General features: G+C 42.1%; 1 protein-coding gene across 1 annotated transcript; it reads left to right on the top strand.

The window, feature by feature from the left end:
- Positions 1 to 102: 102 nt before the first annotated feature.
- On the top strand, positions 103 to 12,885 carry APOD (apolipoprotein D). The gene is made up of 5 exons (XM_043874311.1): positions 103 to 378; positions 3,679 to 3,828; positions 8,199 to 8,320; positions 10,298 to 10,386; positions 12,392 to 12,885. The coding sequence occupies exons 2-5, from the start codon at positions 3,706 to 3,708 to the stop codon at positions 12,625 to 12,627; spliced, it is 570 nt and encodes a 189-aa protein (XP_043730246.1). The 5' UTR covers positions 103 to 378; positions 3,679 to 3,705; the 3' UTR covers positions 12,628 to 12,885.
- The last annotated feature ends 5,807 nt before the right edge of the window (positions 12,886 to 18,692 follow it).

Here is an 18,692-nt window from a genome sequence, read left to right as displayed (position 1 = left end):
TAAAAGTGCATTCTGACTGAGAAAATTAAATTAAAAAATCCACACAGCAAAAAAAGATGTTTTGAATGAAATACACTTTGTCTTTCCCTCACTCTCTCACACACACACGAACAATATCTCCTTGTTTCTTCTTCAGAGAGCAGCTGTGAAGGAAATTGGGGGAGGGAGATGAACATAACATCCCATCTTTGTGTTTCATACAGAGCAAAGCTTTTAGACCAGCCTTCCTGAACTGTAGGGGCGGGGCATGCCTTAAAATTAAACATCAGTGACCTGAGGAAGCTTATAAAATAGCTTGGGAGAAGTCAGTCACCAAGACAGGGCATCTCAGAGTGGATGATTCTGCGTGTGGAAACTGCTTTCATCTAGATAAAAAAGGTATGTACTGTGGTTTTAATTCTCATTTCAGCTAAAAATAATAACTAACATGATTGAGGGCCTTTGGCCAGTTACTTTGCAGACTTGGTTTCATTTTTCCATAAATGACCTTAGAAGGGGGATATTTTTAGTGCCATTTTTCAAATGAGGAAACTGAAGTTCAGATATCCTAAGCAACAGGCCTAAAGTAAGACCACCAACAAATGCCAGAGCTGGGGTGTCAACCTGAGAAGACTCACCTCAAAGTCTTCTGCTTGCATCAGGCAACCCCCTTGATACTATTATTAGACAATGAGGAATTATTCCTACACCAATACTGTACTAGATGAATTCTCAGGGAGTTATCCACTGTGCATTTCACTAAAATTGACCAAAAAGTGAGTTGGAATGTGCTGTGTGAATTGAAAATTCATTTAATATTAATAGAATTAATTATTAAATAATTAAATTAAATAGTATTAATATTAATAGAAAATGTGAAGCTTTTTATCGCCTGAAAAATTTTCTTCAGGCGATATGTTTTCTTATTAGATTCAATAGCAAAATGGTTTTTAAGACCCATATACTTGGGGAAATGTATTTTATTTTGTCATGTGAAATCTAAAAGTCTCATCCCTAATATTCTGAAGCTCCTTGAGACCAGATACCAGGTCCACACTGACATGCAGGTGTGTAGACTCTTAGGAAACCTGGTCTAAGTTCTGGCTTCACAGCTTATCAGGAAGTAACCTCGCTGAGTTCACAGAGAATGTTAGTGCAGGATTCTTCCAGACTGGGTGTTGTAGAGATTCAGGTCCATGTAAAATACTGAAACCAGGGCTTCTCCCTGGAGAAGCTCAAGGAGTGTAAGTAGTAATACACAGAGTCCATCCTCGCCCAGGGTGCATGCACCATAACTTTAGTAGAATTCTTTTTTAATTATTTAATATTCAGTTAAGATAATATTTGAATTACATCTATTTTTTGAAGTATTTGAACGCTCTTCATTAAGACAATCTTTCCATTAGTGTTAGAAGAAGATGCAAAAGTAAGTCATACATATCCGAGTTCATAGATACAGGTTAATAATGTGATTTACCCTCAGAAGTTGCTCAATAAGCATTGGATGAATTAGAATGCAAGGGGCACTGGAAAAAAATGATGGATATTATCAACTCTTTCTCTCGCAAGTTTAATCATAGGACTAAAACTACTGCAATAAAGAGGCATCTTTGGAAGAGATGCAGGCAGGGATAATTAGTTATGCTCTGAAATCCTGCGGAGCACATTTCAGCTCACTACAGAACATTTTGCAAGAAGATATTTGTCAGGAGCTGACTTTCGGTCGGACTGTCCTGTGGTGAAATGAGATTCATCAGGTATTAGAGGTAGGTGTTTACTGAAGCCACTGAAGGTGGTCACAGAAGGCAGCAACGTTCAGGGCTGTGGCAGAATGGAGAGCTGGGGATGGGGACTGAGCCCCAGCCTTCTGCCCCTCTGGGCCTTAGCTTCCACATCGGTACATCTGAGGGGAGGGGTTGGATAAATGACCTCTAAGTTTCTGCCCAGTTTAGGGGCCGTGGAGAATGTGCATAATGTGTGGCCATCCTTGAGCTTAGAACTCCTAGGCAGGGCACCGAGCCTGGAGCCGACTAGGGGCCAAGAGTAGAACTTCAGTGGTTCTAAAAATGGCTTGGAAAGGAGTGCAAATTTTTGTGGGTTTAGGCTGGATTTTGGCAAATCCATCACCCCCACAAAAGGTTAAAAAACAGATGTTGTTTACCTGGTGGCAGGGGCTGATGGGAAACAGAGCCTAAGAGACTAAGGAAAGTAGGCCCCCCGGCAGACGTGCTCGAGGCGGGGACTCGGGGACGGTCCCTCCTTCCCTCAACCTCACATAAACTTTTACTCGTTATGTAACTGTTCTTTTGAAAAACACGCAACAAAACCTCCAGAAGAAGAGCTATTGATTATTAAAGGTTATTTGGAGATTTAGAGATTCTTAAGAAAGTGGTTATAATTATCCCAGTTATGACACATTCTTTTAAAAACTCAAATCTGAGAACATCTTGCTTGCCTCGATTCAGGCCTCTTCATCACAGGGAGAAAGGCAAAGAGCTGGAAATAGCTCTCGTGCAGCTACAGGCGAGGAGTCACAAGGAAGAGACAGACTGAGAGCAAGTCAGTGAAAGAAGCTGGGAGCAACCCAGGCTTCGACCCTGCCAGCAGCGCTGTAGCCCCCACCCCTGCCCACTGTGCACCCCCCGCAAAGCAGCTTCCGTACCCTAGGGCTCTGGGCTCGCATCAGCTACTGGTCCTTCTCTGCTTAAATGCATAGCGTGTACGAAAAGTAGCCTCATATTAAGGAAGAAAGAAAGGGAAGGAGAAAGGAAGGAAGGAAGAGAAATTCAGGAAATAGAATAATTTGCTTCTGCGTTTCATAATAGCATTTACTGAGTGTTTGTGTCAGATACTGCTCTAAATGCGGTCTATATTTTCTCATTTAATTCCTTGGAAGTTCACAAGGTTGGTATGATTATTATTCCCATTTAATAGCCAAGGAAACTAAAGCATCCATTGGACACAGTTATACTTCATATGTGAAGAGCCAGAATTCAAACCCACTCAAGATGATCCTGGAGTCCCCAAGGTTCCCAGGCCTACTCCTGGACTAGTAAACAGCCAGCAAGTGGAGGGTAGGGTGGAGAGGTGGAGTCAGGGGAGGCATTTCTTTGATGAACTTCATAGGGCACTAAATGCAGGTTTTGTTTTCGATTAGTTTTTTCTCTCATGGTTCACTTGAAGGCTTCACTCTCTCCCAATCCCCACCAGTCCCCCTTCTCCACACACATACACACATTGTTTCTGTTCATTCAACAAGTGCACACACACACACACACACACACACACACACACACACACACACACTGCTTCTGTTCATTCAACAAGCATCTACTGTGCCTGGCACTGGGAGGTTCTGTGGGGAAGTCCAGGGAGAATTAAACATGATGCCCTTCCTTGAAAAATATGTAATTAGCTGTGTGGGGTCAGCGGGGCACCTGGCCAAATAAGTCCAACCAACTGTAATGCCAGGCAGATTGTGTTCTAACGGAGGCACAGAAGGTTCTAGTGAGGCTCACAGAGGAGGAAGACCTCCCAGCCACACCAATGACTGCGGTGGCCCCGGAGGATGAGGGGCTCAGATGGGCTGAGTGGGAAGCTGCCCACGCAGAGACCAGCCAGCCCAGACGTGTTCCTCCAAGGACTCCGCGCCCTCAGAGGCTCTGAACGCCTCCAGCTGCTTTGTTCTCCCCTCTCCAGGTCCGTCTCCAGACACCCAGCCCAAAGATGGTGCCAGCGCTGCTGCTGCTCCCTGCCCTGGCTGGCCTCTTCGGAGCAGCTGAGGGGCAAGCGTTCCATCTCGGGAAATGCCCCAATCCTCCGGTGCAGGAGAATTTTGACGTGAATAAGGTGCAGTAAAAGAATAAATTCCTGCTTGTTTTGCTGTCTCCTGTTTGAATAAGCATCCTACCAGGTTTGGTTTTATTTTCCTGCTCTAATGGCCACAGCAAGCCTTGGGGTAGGTACTCATCCTCCAAAGACTTCCCAAAAGCAGACTTTGAGACAAGAACTGGGGAGCAGAGAGGTTTTGGGAGATGATCCCAAGACGCCTGAGTGGGCTTGTGTGGAAACAGAGAAGGCAGGCAAGCAGTAAAGGGTGAGCTCACAAGCAGGTGACTCTGTGAACAACAGGGTTCACTCCTGCTGGGGATCCTCTGAGGAAATGCAAAGAATGTGCCTCAGATTGTCCCATGGATAGATGCAAGCAGGCAGTGGGAGCTCCCATGACACTGGACAAGCCTCTCGCAGAGAAGGAGACCCAGGGGCTTGAGGTGGAAGCTGGCAGTGTGTGTGGGAATTGCTTGCCATGATGGAGGTGAGCCCCGAGGTGGGCTGAGAGGAGAATGGGGCACAGCAGATGCTGCAGAACTGCTATCCTCACTTTACAGGGGAAGAAGCTGAAAGCCAAGGAGCTTGCCACCCACTCAGGTCACACAGCCAGTAAATGCAGGGTAGGATTCAAAACTAGGCTTCCCGGGAGTGCAGGATCCCATGGGTGACTTGAACAGGCCCAGGACAGGATAGCAGTTCCCCCAGGGGCCTTCTTGTCACCTGCGCTAAAAAGATATCAATAAAATCAACTCCACCATATATGGTAAGGATTGTCTCATCATCTTATTCATGTGTCTTTTGAACACAGAACTTTTCAATATTAATGAAGTCCAAATTATCTTTTCATTTTTTGCTTGTGCTTCTGGTGGCATATCTTAAAAAAAAAAAAAATGTTGCCTAGCCTATGTTTATAAAGATTTACTCCTATATTTTCTTCTAAGGGATTTATAGTTGTAGTTCTTACATACAAGTTTTTGATTCATTTTAAGTTTCATTTTATACATCGGTGATATAGAAAGGAAACTTCTTTCTTTGGCATGAGGATATACAGCTGTTCCAGACTGTTTATTGAGAAGACTACTCTTTCCCCACTGAATAGTCTTGATACAATTGTTGAAAATCAATTAACCATATGTGTAAGAATTTATTTTTGGACTCCCAATTCTATTGATTCATATGTCTGTCCTTATTCCAGCACTATATAGTCTTGATTACTGTAGCTTTGTAGTAAGTTTTGACGTCACAACATATAAGTTCTTTGACTTTGTTCTTGTGGCTATTCTGAGTCCTTTGTATTTCAACATAAATGTTAGGATCAGTTTGTCAATTTCTGCAAAGAAGCTAGTTGGAGTTTTGATAGAGACTATATTATTAAATCTATGGTCAATTTGAAGAGTATTGCCATCTTAACAAGTTTAAGTCTTCCTATCCATGAACATAGGATGTCTTTTCATTTATTTAGGTCTTCTTTATTTCTGCAGTCTTTTGTAGTTTTCAGAGTGTGTTTTATGCTTCTTTGGTTAAATTTTTTTCATAAGAATTTTATTCTTTTGATGCTATTATAAGTGGAAATTTCCTAAATTAATTTGCAGATTTATCATTGTAAGTATAGAAATACTTTTTATTTCTAGATATTAATTATTTTATCCTTTAACCTTACTGAGTCCACTTGTTAGTTCAATATTTGTGTGTGTGTGTGTGTGTGTGTATTCTTTAGAGTTTTCTATATACAAAACCTGTCATCTGAAAATGGAGATAGTTTTACTTCTTCCTTTTCATAATTATTTCTAAACATTGCATTCTCCTTATATAGATAGAGAAATGAAGACTCTTCACAAAAATAATATGAGATCATGAGGGAACATGACATGAAGAGCAATCTTCCACCTCTGAGTCTCTTCCTTTCTGGAAAGTTAAGCTTCCTTGTTTTAAATTGTGAACCATTAAAGTCACCTTAACAGTAATGGAACTATTTTAAATGCACTGTATAAAATGGAGATTTTTTTGGAGGATGCCTATGAAACTAATTGACCTTTAGCTTATTCTTTGATGCTTTAAATGCATGTTAAGTTCAGTGATTTTAATTGAAAGATGTCCTTTAACAAATGAGAGGAAAATTTATGTCATAAGTGTGGACATATATTTTAACAAAGAGCCAGGTGACCGAAGCAATACTGCCACCTATTTGCAGTATGCTCTGATTTCAAATTCTGATTGCATCTCTTTAATTTTGCTTTATTTTGCAGAGTAATACATTTTAAAATTTCTAAAATAATTTCAATTAATATTTTGACTAGGTAAATATATTCTCTGGGTTCAAAATTCTAAAGGTGCAAAAGAAGATACAATGAAAACTTTCGCTTCCACCCCTGTAACCCAGCCTCAGTTCTCCCCAGTGGCAACCAGTAAAAACAGTTTATGGTGTATCTTTTTAGAGATAATGTGTACATATATTAAAAAGCACATATATAATTGCAGTAGGAAGAATGTTGTCTGTGTCCTATTCCCCAGAATCTGCAAATTATGTTTCCCAATTAGAAAAAGGGATTTTGAAGTTGTGATTAAAGTTATGGAGCTTGAGATGGCAAGGGTATCCTAGATTATCAGTTGGGTGAAGGAGTCTTTTGGGCCTAGAGAAGAAAACAACAGTCTCAAAGGCCTCTTGCTGAATGATCTAACTTCGGAGAAAACAAAGCAGAACTTTAGTTCCACCCTGATGCTCCAGGCAGGTTGCATCTATCTGGGACTTATAAACCCCTGTCCAGAAACCTTCCACCCCCACACCTGCCCAGAAGACTTATCACCCCCTGCCCAACTACAAATGTCACCTCAACAAAAGAATACTCAAAATATCCCGCCTGATTAATGTTTCCCTTATCGCTTCCACAAACCTCCCTATAAATATGAAGCCTCCCCAATCCCTCTCGGCGCTCAGCCTGGTCGTTAAGCCGACTGTCGCCCCTCCTTGCTTGAATAAAGGTAACCTACTTCTGTTGAGGTCGTCTTTCCTTTTCTGCCTCGCCCGAACTATACCTTATAGTGGGTATAATCTAATCATTACAAGCAGAGACCATTTCCCAGCTGTGGTCAGGGAGGTGTGATGATGGAAGACTCAGAGAGATGCAGTGTGAGAAGGAGTTGATCTGTTTTTGCTGGCTCTGAAGATGGAGGAAGGGATTCACAAATCAAGAAATGCAAATGGCATCTAGGTCTTGGAAAGGGTAAGAAGACAGATTCTCCTCTAGAGCCTCTAGAAAGGAATGTAGCCCTGCCGGCACTTTGATTTTAACCCAGTGAGATCCTTGTCAGACTTCAGATGTACAAAACTATGAGACCATAAATTTTTGATGTTTTAAGCTTGTGGTAATTTGTTACATTAGCAATAGAAAACCGATATAACCTTTTCTCCCAGTTTTACATAAAAGGTAGCTTAAAATATATACACTATTTTGCACCTGGCTCTTTTTCCATTAAGTGTATCTTGGAGATATTTGCCTGTTGTTGTTTTAAAAGAGAGTGTATAACATTGCATTGTATGGATATGTCATCATTTAGTTAACCCTACTAATGCTCACTTAAGCCACTTCCTGTCTTTTAATATTACAAAGAGAACTGCAATGAATGACCTTAGACACACATCATTTCTTATTTTCAAGAGGATACCTTTCCAGAAGTGAAATTGCTGGGCCAGAGTAAATGTAGTTTTAGTTTTGCTTGATGTTACCAAGTTGCCCTCACGAAGGTTGTGGACTGAAACAGTTTCCATGCCAGGGAATGTGTGGAAGCAGGGTGTGACTGTCTCCCTTCACCCTCACCCACATGGTTGCTCAGTTCCTTTAAAGCTGATTCTGCACTGAAGTTAGGGTCTGAGAGCAAGCCTCCAGGGGAAGAATGATATAGGTCTTCTAAATCCTAATCTCATGCCAAAAGCCCCTGTGACCAATTCCTCGTGTGGGGTCATATGAGGAGAACTCAATAGATTCTGGAGTCCCAGCTCCCCACAGTAAACATATCTGACTTTGCGCATAATTCAAAGATGCTTTGTAAAATCATAAAATATTTGAGATGACATCTTACATCATCTAAACCAATCCCTTCCTTTTACAGAGTTTAGAATTTCACAAAGGTTTTGACTGAAGGGGACACCAAGAGCATAGCTAAATACGAGCACTTTAGGAATGGATGGTGGCATTCAACCAATGCCTACACATCCGATTCACTTATTCCCATTGGAATCAATATCTTGCTCAGTGGCTTCTGGGAACAATGCGGCCCATTTTGCCTGGCTTCCCCAAGAAAGGGCTCTGCTCTGAAATACAACAATGGGGAAGAGTTTTCAGGTCCCTAGAGAGCCACAGGGTTTGTTCTGCCTGTCGTTGTCTCTGCAGTATCTTGGAAGATGGTATGAAATTGAGAAGATCCCAGTGAGCTTTGAGAAGGGAAGTTGCATCCAAGCCAACTACTCACTAAAGGAAAATGGAAACGTCAAAGTGATAAACAAGGAGCTGAGGTGAGTGGTTGTGGTTTCCAAAGCATTGTACGTCCTGGAGGCAGCCCTGCAGACTTGTCCTGGGGTGACTGGTGCCCTTGCCTTCTAGTGTGAGAGGATGGGGACATCGCTGGGTCTTGGCTGCCTGCTCACAATAGGTCCTGAAAGGACAGCTTTTGGCAGGCAGGATGGTAGGGACTACAAGTCACTCATTCTTTTCCATGGCCACTTGCTGAGCATCTTATTGTGTCCCAGACCCTGTGAGAGACCCTGGGGACTTAATGGTAACCCAAACTGCAAGATTCCTGCTCTCACTACAAAATAGACCTTCTGGAAGCAAAAGAAAGCAGGGACTCTCTTGTCTGATCTCCAGTACCAAGAGAAAAGCCCTTTCTATATCACCTGCTGATTGAAGGCATCTAGCTCAGCTTGAATCTTTCCAGAAACTGGGAGCTCATCAATGTCCATTACAGTTTATTCCATCTTCAGACAGTTTTAACTGTTAGACAACTCCTTTTCTTATTAAGCAAGAGTGAAACGCATGCACAGTCACATTCTAGGTTTAGTGAACAGGAGAGCCTACAGAGATATACTTTTCTATCACTGAGGGCTTCTTCACTGATCCCAAAATTCATATTTTAAAAGCAAATATAAACTTAAAAAGAAACCCAGTAAGAACTGCTACCCACCCACCATCAACAAACATGAGAGTAACAATAAACAATGGTAACTAATATTAATTAAGCATTTCCTATGTGCAAGGCACCGTTCTGTATGCATATATATGTGTGTGTACAAGTGCATGTATTTATGTATATGTAAATGAGCATAGCTATTCATTTAATCCCCACAGCAATCTGAGGTAGGTACTATTATTAAATCCATTCTTATGGATGAGGAAACTGAGATACAGAGAGATAAAGTAATTTGCCCAAGAGTCACACAGTTTGTAAGTGACAAAGCTGAGATTTAAGAGATTCAAAACCCAGGAGAAAGGACTACCCTGGTGGCCCAGTGGTTAAGACTCCACACTTCCAATGCAGGGGGTGAGGGTTCGATCCCTGGTCAGGGAACTAAAATGCCACGTGGCATGGCCAAAAAATAAAAATTAAAAAATAAATTAAAAAATTTTAAAGTAAAGTAAAACCAGGGAGAAGTGAAATGGAGAAGAAACCAGAAAACAAATGAAAGAAGCTGGACATGAAGGATTGCCATTCCTGTTTCCTAAGTTGTCTAAGAACTGTGTTCAACTCCAAGAAAACAAGTACCAGTCAGACTGGAGGTTACACAGGCTCAAAAAGGCTTCCCATGGCCATCCTATTACCCATTAAGCTTCCTGTGAGCCACAACACAGTGGCTGATTCTCTGACCCTGCATAAACCAAAACAATAATGGAAGAGTCTTGAATAAAGGAAAATCGGACTCATTTCAGAGCTCCTGATATCACTGAGACACAAAGGGGGGGAAAACTTTGCAAATCTCCAGACTTCATGTTTTGCATGATTTTTAGTAATCTAGTCAGTCTTTATGTTTTCCATTGGACCCTTGTCATTTTTGAAGAAGTGAATATTCTTTTTATGTCAAGTTGTTTCATTTGCTTGTAAATTTTCCCTTTTTCCTCCATCACGCTTTGGAGTCCAAGAGCAAGAAACAGCCTTGCAGGCCACTACATATACTCTGAAAAACAGGTTTGAAGTGCCAGGGTCTCACATATCATCCAGTCCTTGGCCATTGCAATTGTGGATCCTTATCACCCCAAAACTGTCTTCCTCTGCTCAGTCAAGAGACAGCAATAAAGCAAAGGGGAGGGAATGGAACCAGGACCCAGCCTACCTTCAAGAATCTCCTACCCAAAAAAAAAAAAAAAAAAAGAATCTCCTACCCAGAAATTACACTGTTGGCCACCATGATTGTTGGTGTCACAAATCTTACCTTTCATTGATTTTTGGCTTTTAACTAGTTCAGGTTTTTTTTGTCTCTGTTTTTGACTCATTGCAGAGCTGATGGAACTGTGAATCAAATTGAAGGTGAAGCCACCCAGGAGAACATCACAGAGCCCGCCAAGCTGGGAGTTAAGTTCTTCTGGTGTAAGTATACACTTCTCTCGGGAGGCGTCAGGGACAAGAGCTCGACAAACTGAAGGCTAGAGCCCTGGGTCGGAGCAGTCCTGTCACCTCTGAGCGTCACCTATACTGATTCAATGCATAATTACCTGTGGACCACCTCCTACCTGCCATATGCTGGGCTAGGTCCTGGAGATGCAAAGATGAGCAAGACAGAGCTGGCCAATGTCCCTGTGAAGCTTACATGTCAGTGTGGACACTGACAGGCACCCAGGTGATTTATTATAAACTACAGGAAGTGTGCCAGTGGAGGAAGCACAGATTGAAGCCCGTTCGGCACAAGCAGTAGGAGACTCAGCCAGTCTTCTTTCCCAGAGGGAACTAACAACTGAAAAATTAGTCGTTATTAGAAAAACAACTAACATGTGAGAAAGTTTAAAAGCAAGAGATGGTAAGAGTGAAGGTAAGTTGGAGTCCTGGCTCTGTTGGCCACTTTTTGGCCAAAATTGTTGGGATTTCATTTGGTTCCCCTTCCAGTTGGACAATGGGTTTTCCTTGGTGTTGGGAGGTGGAGTTATTGAATAATATCCTCTGAACTTAAAAGGAACTTTGAGACTGGAAAAGAAAACAGGCAACTCCATAAAGAATAATTATATTTATTATGGGTAACTTACATCCAGGCAGAATCATGTAGACGACCATCAGAGGCATTCCCAGCTGCACTGTGTTCTGCCAAAAGGGGGACAGGGAGCTTAATGGGGCCACAGCTAAAAATAGAATCTGACTACTAAAGGAAGCATGTCCACACTGACAGAAACTGAGGGATTTGCTTCCCCCCACCCTCACCCCAAGGGGTCTCATGACCATTAACCACCTGTGTCAGCAAAAGACATTCTTTCAGTTTTCATATCAGATGAAGACCGTAGGGAACTTATTTGGCTTGGGTGCTTTCCTTGTGAGTAAGCTAAAGCTCAGTAGGGCAAAAAAGGGGATGGGTAAGACTGCAGGCCTAAGATGGAGCTGACAAAATGGAGCCAGTGCCATTGAGCCACACACTTGGCTTGGCTGTGGAGGTCAGGTTCACAAAGGAAATTTCTGGATTCAAATGGACAAAGTAAATCCTCCATCTCTCTTCTTAAAGACCCTTTTAATACTGAACTTTCAACACTACTCAGATGTCAAGCAGTGAATCTCTATAGACCCTTTGTGAGGAGGAATTTGTAACCTGTTACCACCTTATTTGGGCTTCCCCAGGGGCTCAGTGGTGAAAAACTCGCCTGCTAATGCAGGAGATGAAGGAGATGCGGGTTCTACCCTTGGCTTTGGAAGATCCTCTGGAGCAGGAAATGGCAACTCACTCCAGTATTCTTGCCTGGGAAATCACATGGACAGAGGAGCCTGTTGGGCTACAGTCCATGGGGTCACAAAGAGTCAGACATGACCGAGTGACTAAACAACAGCCATCACCTGATTTACCATATTCTTAAGAATAGTGGGATTTTCAAAGTTCACACAAGAAGAAAAACAAGCAAACCAACATTAGCCCCTACCTCCTCCTGTCGGTGGATTGTAGAGGAAACTGGATGGCACAAACCTGGAAAGCCTGGGCCCCCTGACCTTACCCTTCTTAACTCCACTCACTAAGTAATGGCTCCATGGGCACTTGTGTTCAGCGCACCTGTCAGTCCAGGGGATCCAGCCAAACCTCCAGATATTACGGGCTTCCAGGTACTAACCTGCGATCAGGGAATGGGGATCCAGAATGATGGCTCTGAACTCTGGCTGCACATTGGAATTACTGGGAAGCTTTCAAAAGTCCCAACAAGCTCCAGTTCAGCCTTTGGGAGTTGGGGTGGGGAGAGATGGGCCTGGTGTTTTTCAGAGGTCCCATGTGATTCCCACATGAAGCCAGAATTAAGACCCACTGATGTAGAAGAACTAGAATGCCAGAGCCTGGCTTCCAGGACCCTGGAGATGAAGGTTTCTCTTGTCCTGGTCCCTCCTAATACTGCCTTCCTCTGGTTCTCAGTCATGCCATCAGCTCCATACTGGGTCCTGGCCACCGACTATGAGAACTACGCCCTCGTGTACTCCTGTACCACGATCATCTGGCTTTTTCACATGGATCATGTTTGGATCTTGGGAAGAAACCCTTATCTCCCTCCAGAAACAGTGACCTATCTCAAAGATATCCTGACCTCTAATAACATTGAAGTTGAGAAAATGACGATCACAGATCAGGTGAACTGTCCCGAGTACATGTAACCAGGCTCTAAAGGGAGCTGCATTCACTCCATGTTCCTTCTCTTGCTTTGCTTTTCCCCTATACCAACCCTCATAAAGACAAACCAAACCACCAGAGCAAACTATTACACCTACCAGAAGGGAAACGTGGCAGCAGAAGCTAATGGAGAAGAACCCAAGGCAAGCTGGCCCAAACATTTAGCCATGCACCATTCTGTTACCTTGCGAGTCTGATAATAAACTTGCTGCTGACCTGCTGTGCTCACAGTAGATTCTAAACTGGACTAATTATTGTGGGGTTTTAATTAGAAGCTTATGTTTGGAAATCCTTAAGCAGTGACGTTGGAAAAAAAAAATGAAGCCCTGAACAGTTTAAAGGTAACAATCCTGTTTCTAGAAAGAGAAAGCTGATGGCAAAGGCACATTCCAAGTGACCCGAATCCAGGCGCCCCCATCCTGCAATAGGCAGCCCTTAGTGGGGGGAATCCTATGGAATTTTTGAGTCTCTGACAGGCAGTTTCCTGGAAACATTTGCTCTCAGGAGGTCTTCAGAACCAGGTGAAGAATGGGACCATCTTGAGTCTGTGCAATGAAGAGAATCTGTGAGGTAGAAGCTATGGAAATTTTTTAAGAAAATAATTTTTTTGTCTTTTATTCAGCTGATATTTACTGGGACTCAAGAGCATTCCAGGCATTGAGAAATAGAATCCATTTCCTCTCACAGAAGCTCACAGACTAGCGAGGGAGACTGACAAGTAGGGTTGTGGATTTTAATCCAAGCTGAGGGGTGCAAAGGCAGAGGCGTGTGGAGGGAGCCGGGGAAGCTCTGAGAAGATCTCAACCCCTGCCAGACACAGGCACTTACGAGGTGGTACAGTCACACCTTGGGGCATTCCAGCTTCAAGGAGTCAGGAAGCACCTGGAGTTTGCTGCTGCTTTTTTTTTTTTTTTTTACATTTTGACTCTTAAAATCAGAACAACTTCAAAATGATCACCTTGTGATTACTCTTATCTCACATAAAAGTTGTAATCCATTAATGTTTGGGAAATGAATAGAAATTGAAGCCATTTGATTAGATTTTTGCATTTTCAGCATAAATATAAAATATTCATTTCCTGGAGCATTTGAGACTCTTCACTGCTTTATATTAAAGGTTATAAAAATTCCAAGAAACTTAATATGTATCATTTTCATTTTACTAAATAAACCTGACCTCAAAATGTAGCTTGCAATTCAAAATTCCTAAAGGCTGAAACTCACTAGACAAAGAGGTGAGAAGGAAGCGGTAGGTATTAAAGAAAAGCCTCTTCCCACATCTCAGCCTTCTGCTGCTTCCTGTGCCTAATGTCACTGCCCACCCCAGTGGAGGGCGCCTGGCTTGTCTTCTACAGTTCTTCCCAGAGTGTTAAGCTGATTGTCTAGCTCCTACCTCATGGTACAAGATAAGTTATGATTGTGTTAATAGCTCTTAATGGCTGTCTAATAGCATCTAAAACAACAAACGTGACTACATTTTGCACCTGTTACAGTGTCCTGCCCAATACATAGGCTCACAATTCTTGTGTGAATGAATTACTGAGTAAGTCGATAGATTGGTGGACTTGAGGTGTTTGGGAAAGGCTAAGGAAACTAAGAAGCAAGTATCAGGGGTCATTGAATCTGAGAAAATGGGAGGAATTCAGAGGGTATCATGGGGGCATCATGGGGTAAAACAACAAAAATTTCAGAAGGGAAAGCAAGAGAAGTGGGAATTAAACAGCAAAATAGAGACAGTAGCAACCCCCCATGTGCCCATAAATAAATGACCCCCATGTACCCATCATCAGTGCCAATAGTCATCAACATTTCACCAATCTTGCTTCAGCTATCACCCATCCACCTCTGGTGTTTTTCCAAATAGTGTTTTGAAGCAAATACTAAATAGCACATCCTGTTATTTTCCCTGTTAACTACTTAAGTATAAATCTCTAGCAAGTACAGGCACTTTTTAAACCAAAAAAAAAAAAAAAAAGTCAAGGTTATATTTTACATCCTGAAAGTACTCAGAGAATGTAATTTAATTTATGTAATATAAACATTATTTTATATTTTCCATATGAAAGGAAAGATATATGTACAGAGGTGTTCATCATACTTTTACTCATAGCAGCCCCCACACTAAAAGGAGCTAAAGTAAAATGAAAACTAACAGCAGAGGAATGAGGGGAAGATCCCCTGGAGGAGGACAAGTCAACCTACTCCAGTATTCTTGCCTGGAGAATCCCATGGACAGAGAAGCCTGGTGGGCTCAGTCCATAGGGTCGCAAAGAGTCAGGCACGACTGAAGCGACTTAGCATGCATGCGGAGGAGTGAGATCATAAATTATGGAAGAGCCACCTGATGTAATGTGGTACACTCCATAAATTTGTAGCTATGAAGATAAAGGTCACATAAGAGCTGGTGCCTGCCCGTCACACTCACTACTGATGGGGGTAGGGAGGATGAAGGGGGAGCAGGGAGGAGGAATAGGGGTCCCTGCATGTGGCCTTGCTGCCTGCAGAGAGAGTCTGGAACATGTGCTGTGCTGACCCAACCACATCCAATAGGACCAAGGTGTGTCCACCTGAGCTAACGACTGCCAATCCACAAGCTAAACAGAAACTTCTGACGGCCTATCTGGATGGAAAAGATAAATTAGGCCAATCTAATCAGAATTTGACTTTAAGAGATCTAAAGAAAGGATAATTGAAAACTCTGTAAGTAATAATTCTCTAAGGTTGTGTAGTTTGGGGTGGCCATTTTTGCCGATGCACAATTGAAGTTATAGTGCAGAAGAGAAAGGCAAAGATAAGCTCATACCCCATCTAAGGCCTCTGACAGCAGCTTCAGTAGCTGACGGCTGTGTCCCAGCTCTAATTCCTGTGCCACTTAGCTGTCTTAGGTTCCTGTCCTTGGATTTCTTTAAGATTAGGCTCACACAAACACCTACCTACATACACACACACACACGCGCGCATGCACACACACACACACCTTTTTTTTTCTTTTGAGCTAATTTAACTTGACTGAGTAATGTTCTTTGCAACCTAAAATAGCCCTAAGACAAAAGTGTTCACTTTTTGAGTGAAAAAAGACAGCAGTATTGTACTTAAGTTGTAGTTACATAAAATGATGGCATGCAATCAAGGACTGAAAGTGAACAAAGAAATGAAGGCAATTAATGTCTTAGAATAGTGGAATTACAGAGTGATTTGTTTTCCTTTTTTATTTTTGCTGCTGGTATTTGTCATGTAGGCCTTAAAACTTTAGACTTCAAAACTTTCTTCTAGTTCAGCCTGACTCTCTGGCAAGTTGAGTTTCAAATGCCAAAGAAATAGAAATTTAGAAAATGTTTGTTTTCACAGTTGTCTAATTGTTGTATTATTTTATTGAAAAGTTGCCCCCAACACAATCATTTTTTTTGATAAGTTTCTTTTTTTTAATTTATTTTTATTAGTTGGAGGCTAATTACTTTACAATATTGTAGTGGTTTTTGCCATACATTGACTTGAATCAGCCATGGATTTACATGTGTTCCCCATCTTGATCCCCCCTCCCACCTACACAATCACTTTTATCTTAATAATTATGAGAAACTATTAACATTTTGAATATTTGTTAAATATGGTTAACTTTTATGCTAAAATCAAATATAAGATGAAAATAGGTTCATCAAATGTAGGTCTTCCAGCAGAATAAGACAATCTGAACTACATTTTTGGGAGAGCTGAGAGGCAGTGTAAAGGAAAGCATGTTGGGAACTTGGATGGGATCCAGGGCTCTAGTCCTGGCTTCAGATGACTTAGCCAGCATCCCTCTCCCCTCCAGGCCTGTCTCCTCACATGCGTGTCATTAAAAGAACTGAACTACATGATGCACCTCTAAAGACTCTTCCAGGTCAAACATCTATAATTCTGTACATTATAGTTTTGTTCAGTTCAGTTCAGTTCAGTTGGTCAGTCGTGTCTGACTCTTTGCGACCCCATGAACCGCAGCACGCCAAGCCTCCCTGTCCATCACCAACTCCCGGAGTCCACCCAAACCCATGTTCATTGAGTTGGTGATGTCATACAACCATCTCATCCTCTGTCGTTCCCTTCTCCTCCTGCCCTCAATCTTTCCCAGCATCATGGGCTTTTCCAATGAGTCAACTCTTCGCATCAGGTGGCCAAAGTATTAGAGTTTCAGCTTCAACATCAGTCCTTCCAATGAACAGCCAGGACTGATCTCCTTTAGGACGGACTGGTTTGATCTCCTTGCAGTCCAAGGGACTCTCAAGAGTCTTCTCCAACACCACAGTTCAAAAGCATCAATTCTTCTGTGTTCAGCTTTCTTTATCGTCCAACTCTCACATCCATACATGACCACTGGAAAAACCATAGCCTTGACTAGATGGACCTTTGTTGACAAAGTAATGTCTCTGCTTTTTTAATATGCTGCCTAGTTTGGTCATAACTTTCCTTCCAAGGAGTAAACGTCTTTTAATTTCATGGCTGCAATCACCATCTGCAGTGATTTTGGAGCCCCCAAAAATAAGGTCAGCCACTGTTTCCCTATCTATTTGCCATGAAGTGATGGGACCAGATGCCATGATCTTAGTTTTCTGAATGTTGAGCTTTAAGCCAACTTTTTCACTCTCCTCTTTCACTTTCATCAAGAGGCTCTTTAGTTCTTCTTCACTTTCTGCCATAAGGGTGGTGGCATCTGCATATCTGAGGTTATTGATATTTCTCCCAGCCATCTTGATTCCAGCTTCCTCCAGCCCCGCGTTTCTCATGATGTACTCTGCATCTAAGTTAAATAAGCAGGGTGACAACATACAGCCTTGACATACTCCTTTTCCTATTCGTAACCAGTCTGTTGCTCCATGTCCAGTTCTAACTGTTAATAAAGTAAATTTTTCTAAGAAGGGAGGAATACCTGTAACTTTATACAGAAAAGACACCATAAATTTGAAAGACCAATTCTTTGAATCGTTTTGTCTCCTCATCCTTATCAATGTACACACACATGCAAACACACACTTTACTGTTTTTCAATCAGTACATGTATCTGTTTTCCTACTCTACAGTATTTGGATGAATATTTTACTTCCATAACATGTTACGTTCTGTAAATGCATTGAGAGTATTATATTTAATTCTCCTGAATTTTCCTAGGCTGCTAATTCCAATGTAAAAATGCCAACCTTAAGTCTTCAGCCTCTTCAGAGACCCAGGGGAGCAATAGTTTATTGAATTATAAAGTGACTCTTCCATAACAAAATTCAAAGAGGGCTTGGGACAAGCACTGTCAGGAGCCGAAGTTTGATAAGCACAGTCAAGTATTCAGACCTTTATCCCAATCCCTTCACTCAAGTGTGCTGAAGCCCTAATGATGCCTCTGGATACCTGCAGAGGTGTAGGTACTCACTTCTGTTTATTTCAGTGCCCCTTGATTTTTTTTTTTTTTTCAGAGGGAAGGTATTGTTGCTTTACAATGTTGTGTTAGTTTCTGCTGCACAACAAAGTGAATCATCTAAATGTATACATATATCCTCTCCCTCTTGGTCCTCCCCCCCACCCGCATCCCCCCCCATTGAGTCGTCACAGAGCATGAACCTGAGCTCCCTACACTATATAACAGGTTCCTTGATTAACACACCCTCCTGGCCTATCTCCATCCTCCTGGAGGTCCCTCAATTCAAGCTTTCCTGTCTCTCCTCCCTTTGTTGCTTCTCAAGCACCCAGTCTACTGGCTCTCAACTAATGCAGGCCAGTTTCCTGAGAGAATACATACTTTCCTTAGGAAGACATCCCAGAATAGGGAGAGTGTGGGCTCAAGAGGGAAAATTTTACAAAAATTTCCCCAAGCAATTCAAAATTGCTTCACGCCTCGGTAGAGAACTCTTCCTTTGTTAGAACTATTTACCTCTCCCTTTGTTTCCCATCCCAATCCTTTTCATGCATATCCTTCCCCTTACTGAAATCTGCTGCTGTCAAAATCCTTATTTAACCACCAGGTGTACATCAGTACTTTTGCAGAGCAGTTTGACAATATCTAGCAAAGTTGAGAATGACACAAACT

The sequence above is a fragment of the Cervus elaphus genome, chromosome 19 (assembly GCF_910594005.1).
Source record: "Cervus elaphus chromosome 19, mCerEla1.1, whole genome shotgun sequence".
In the NCBI taxonomy this organism is placed as follows: domain Eukaryota; kingdom Metazoa; phylum Chordata; class Mammalia; order Artiodactyla; family Cervidae; genus Cervus; species Cervus elaphus.
The sequence above is the reverse complement of the archived record's forward strand: the minus strand, read 5'-3'. Positions and strand labels throughout refer to the sequence as shown.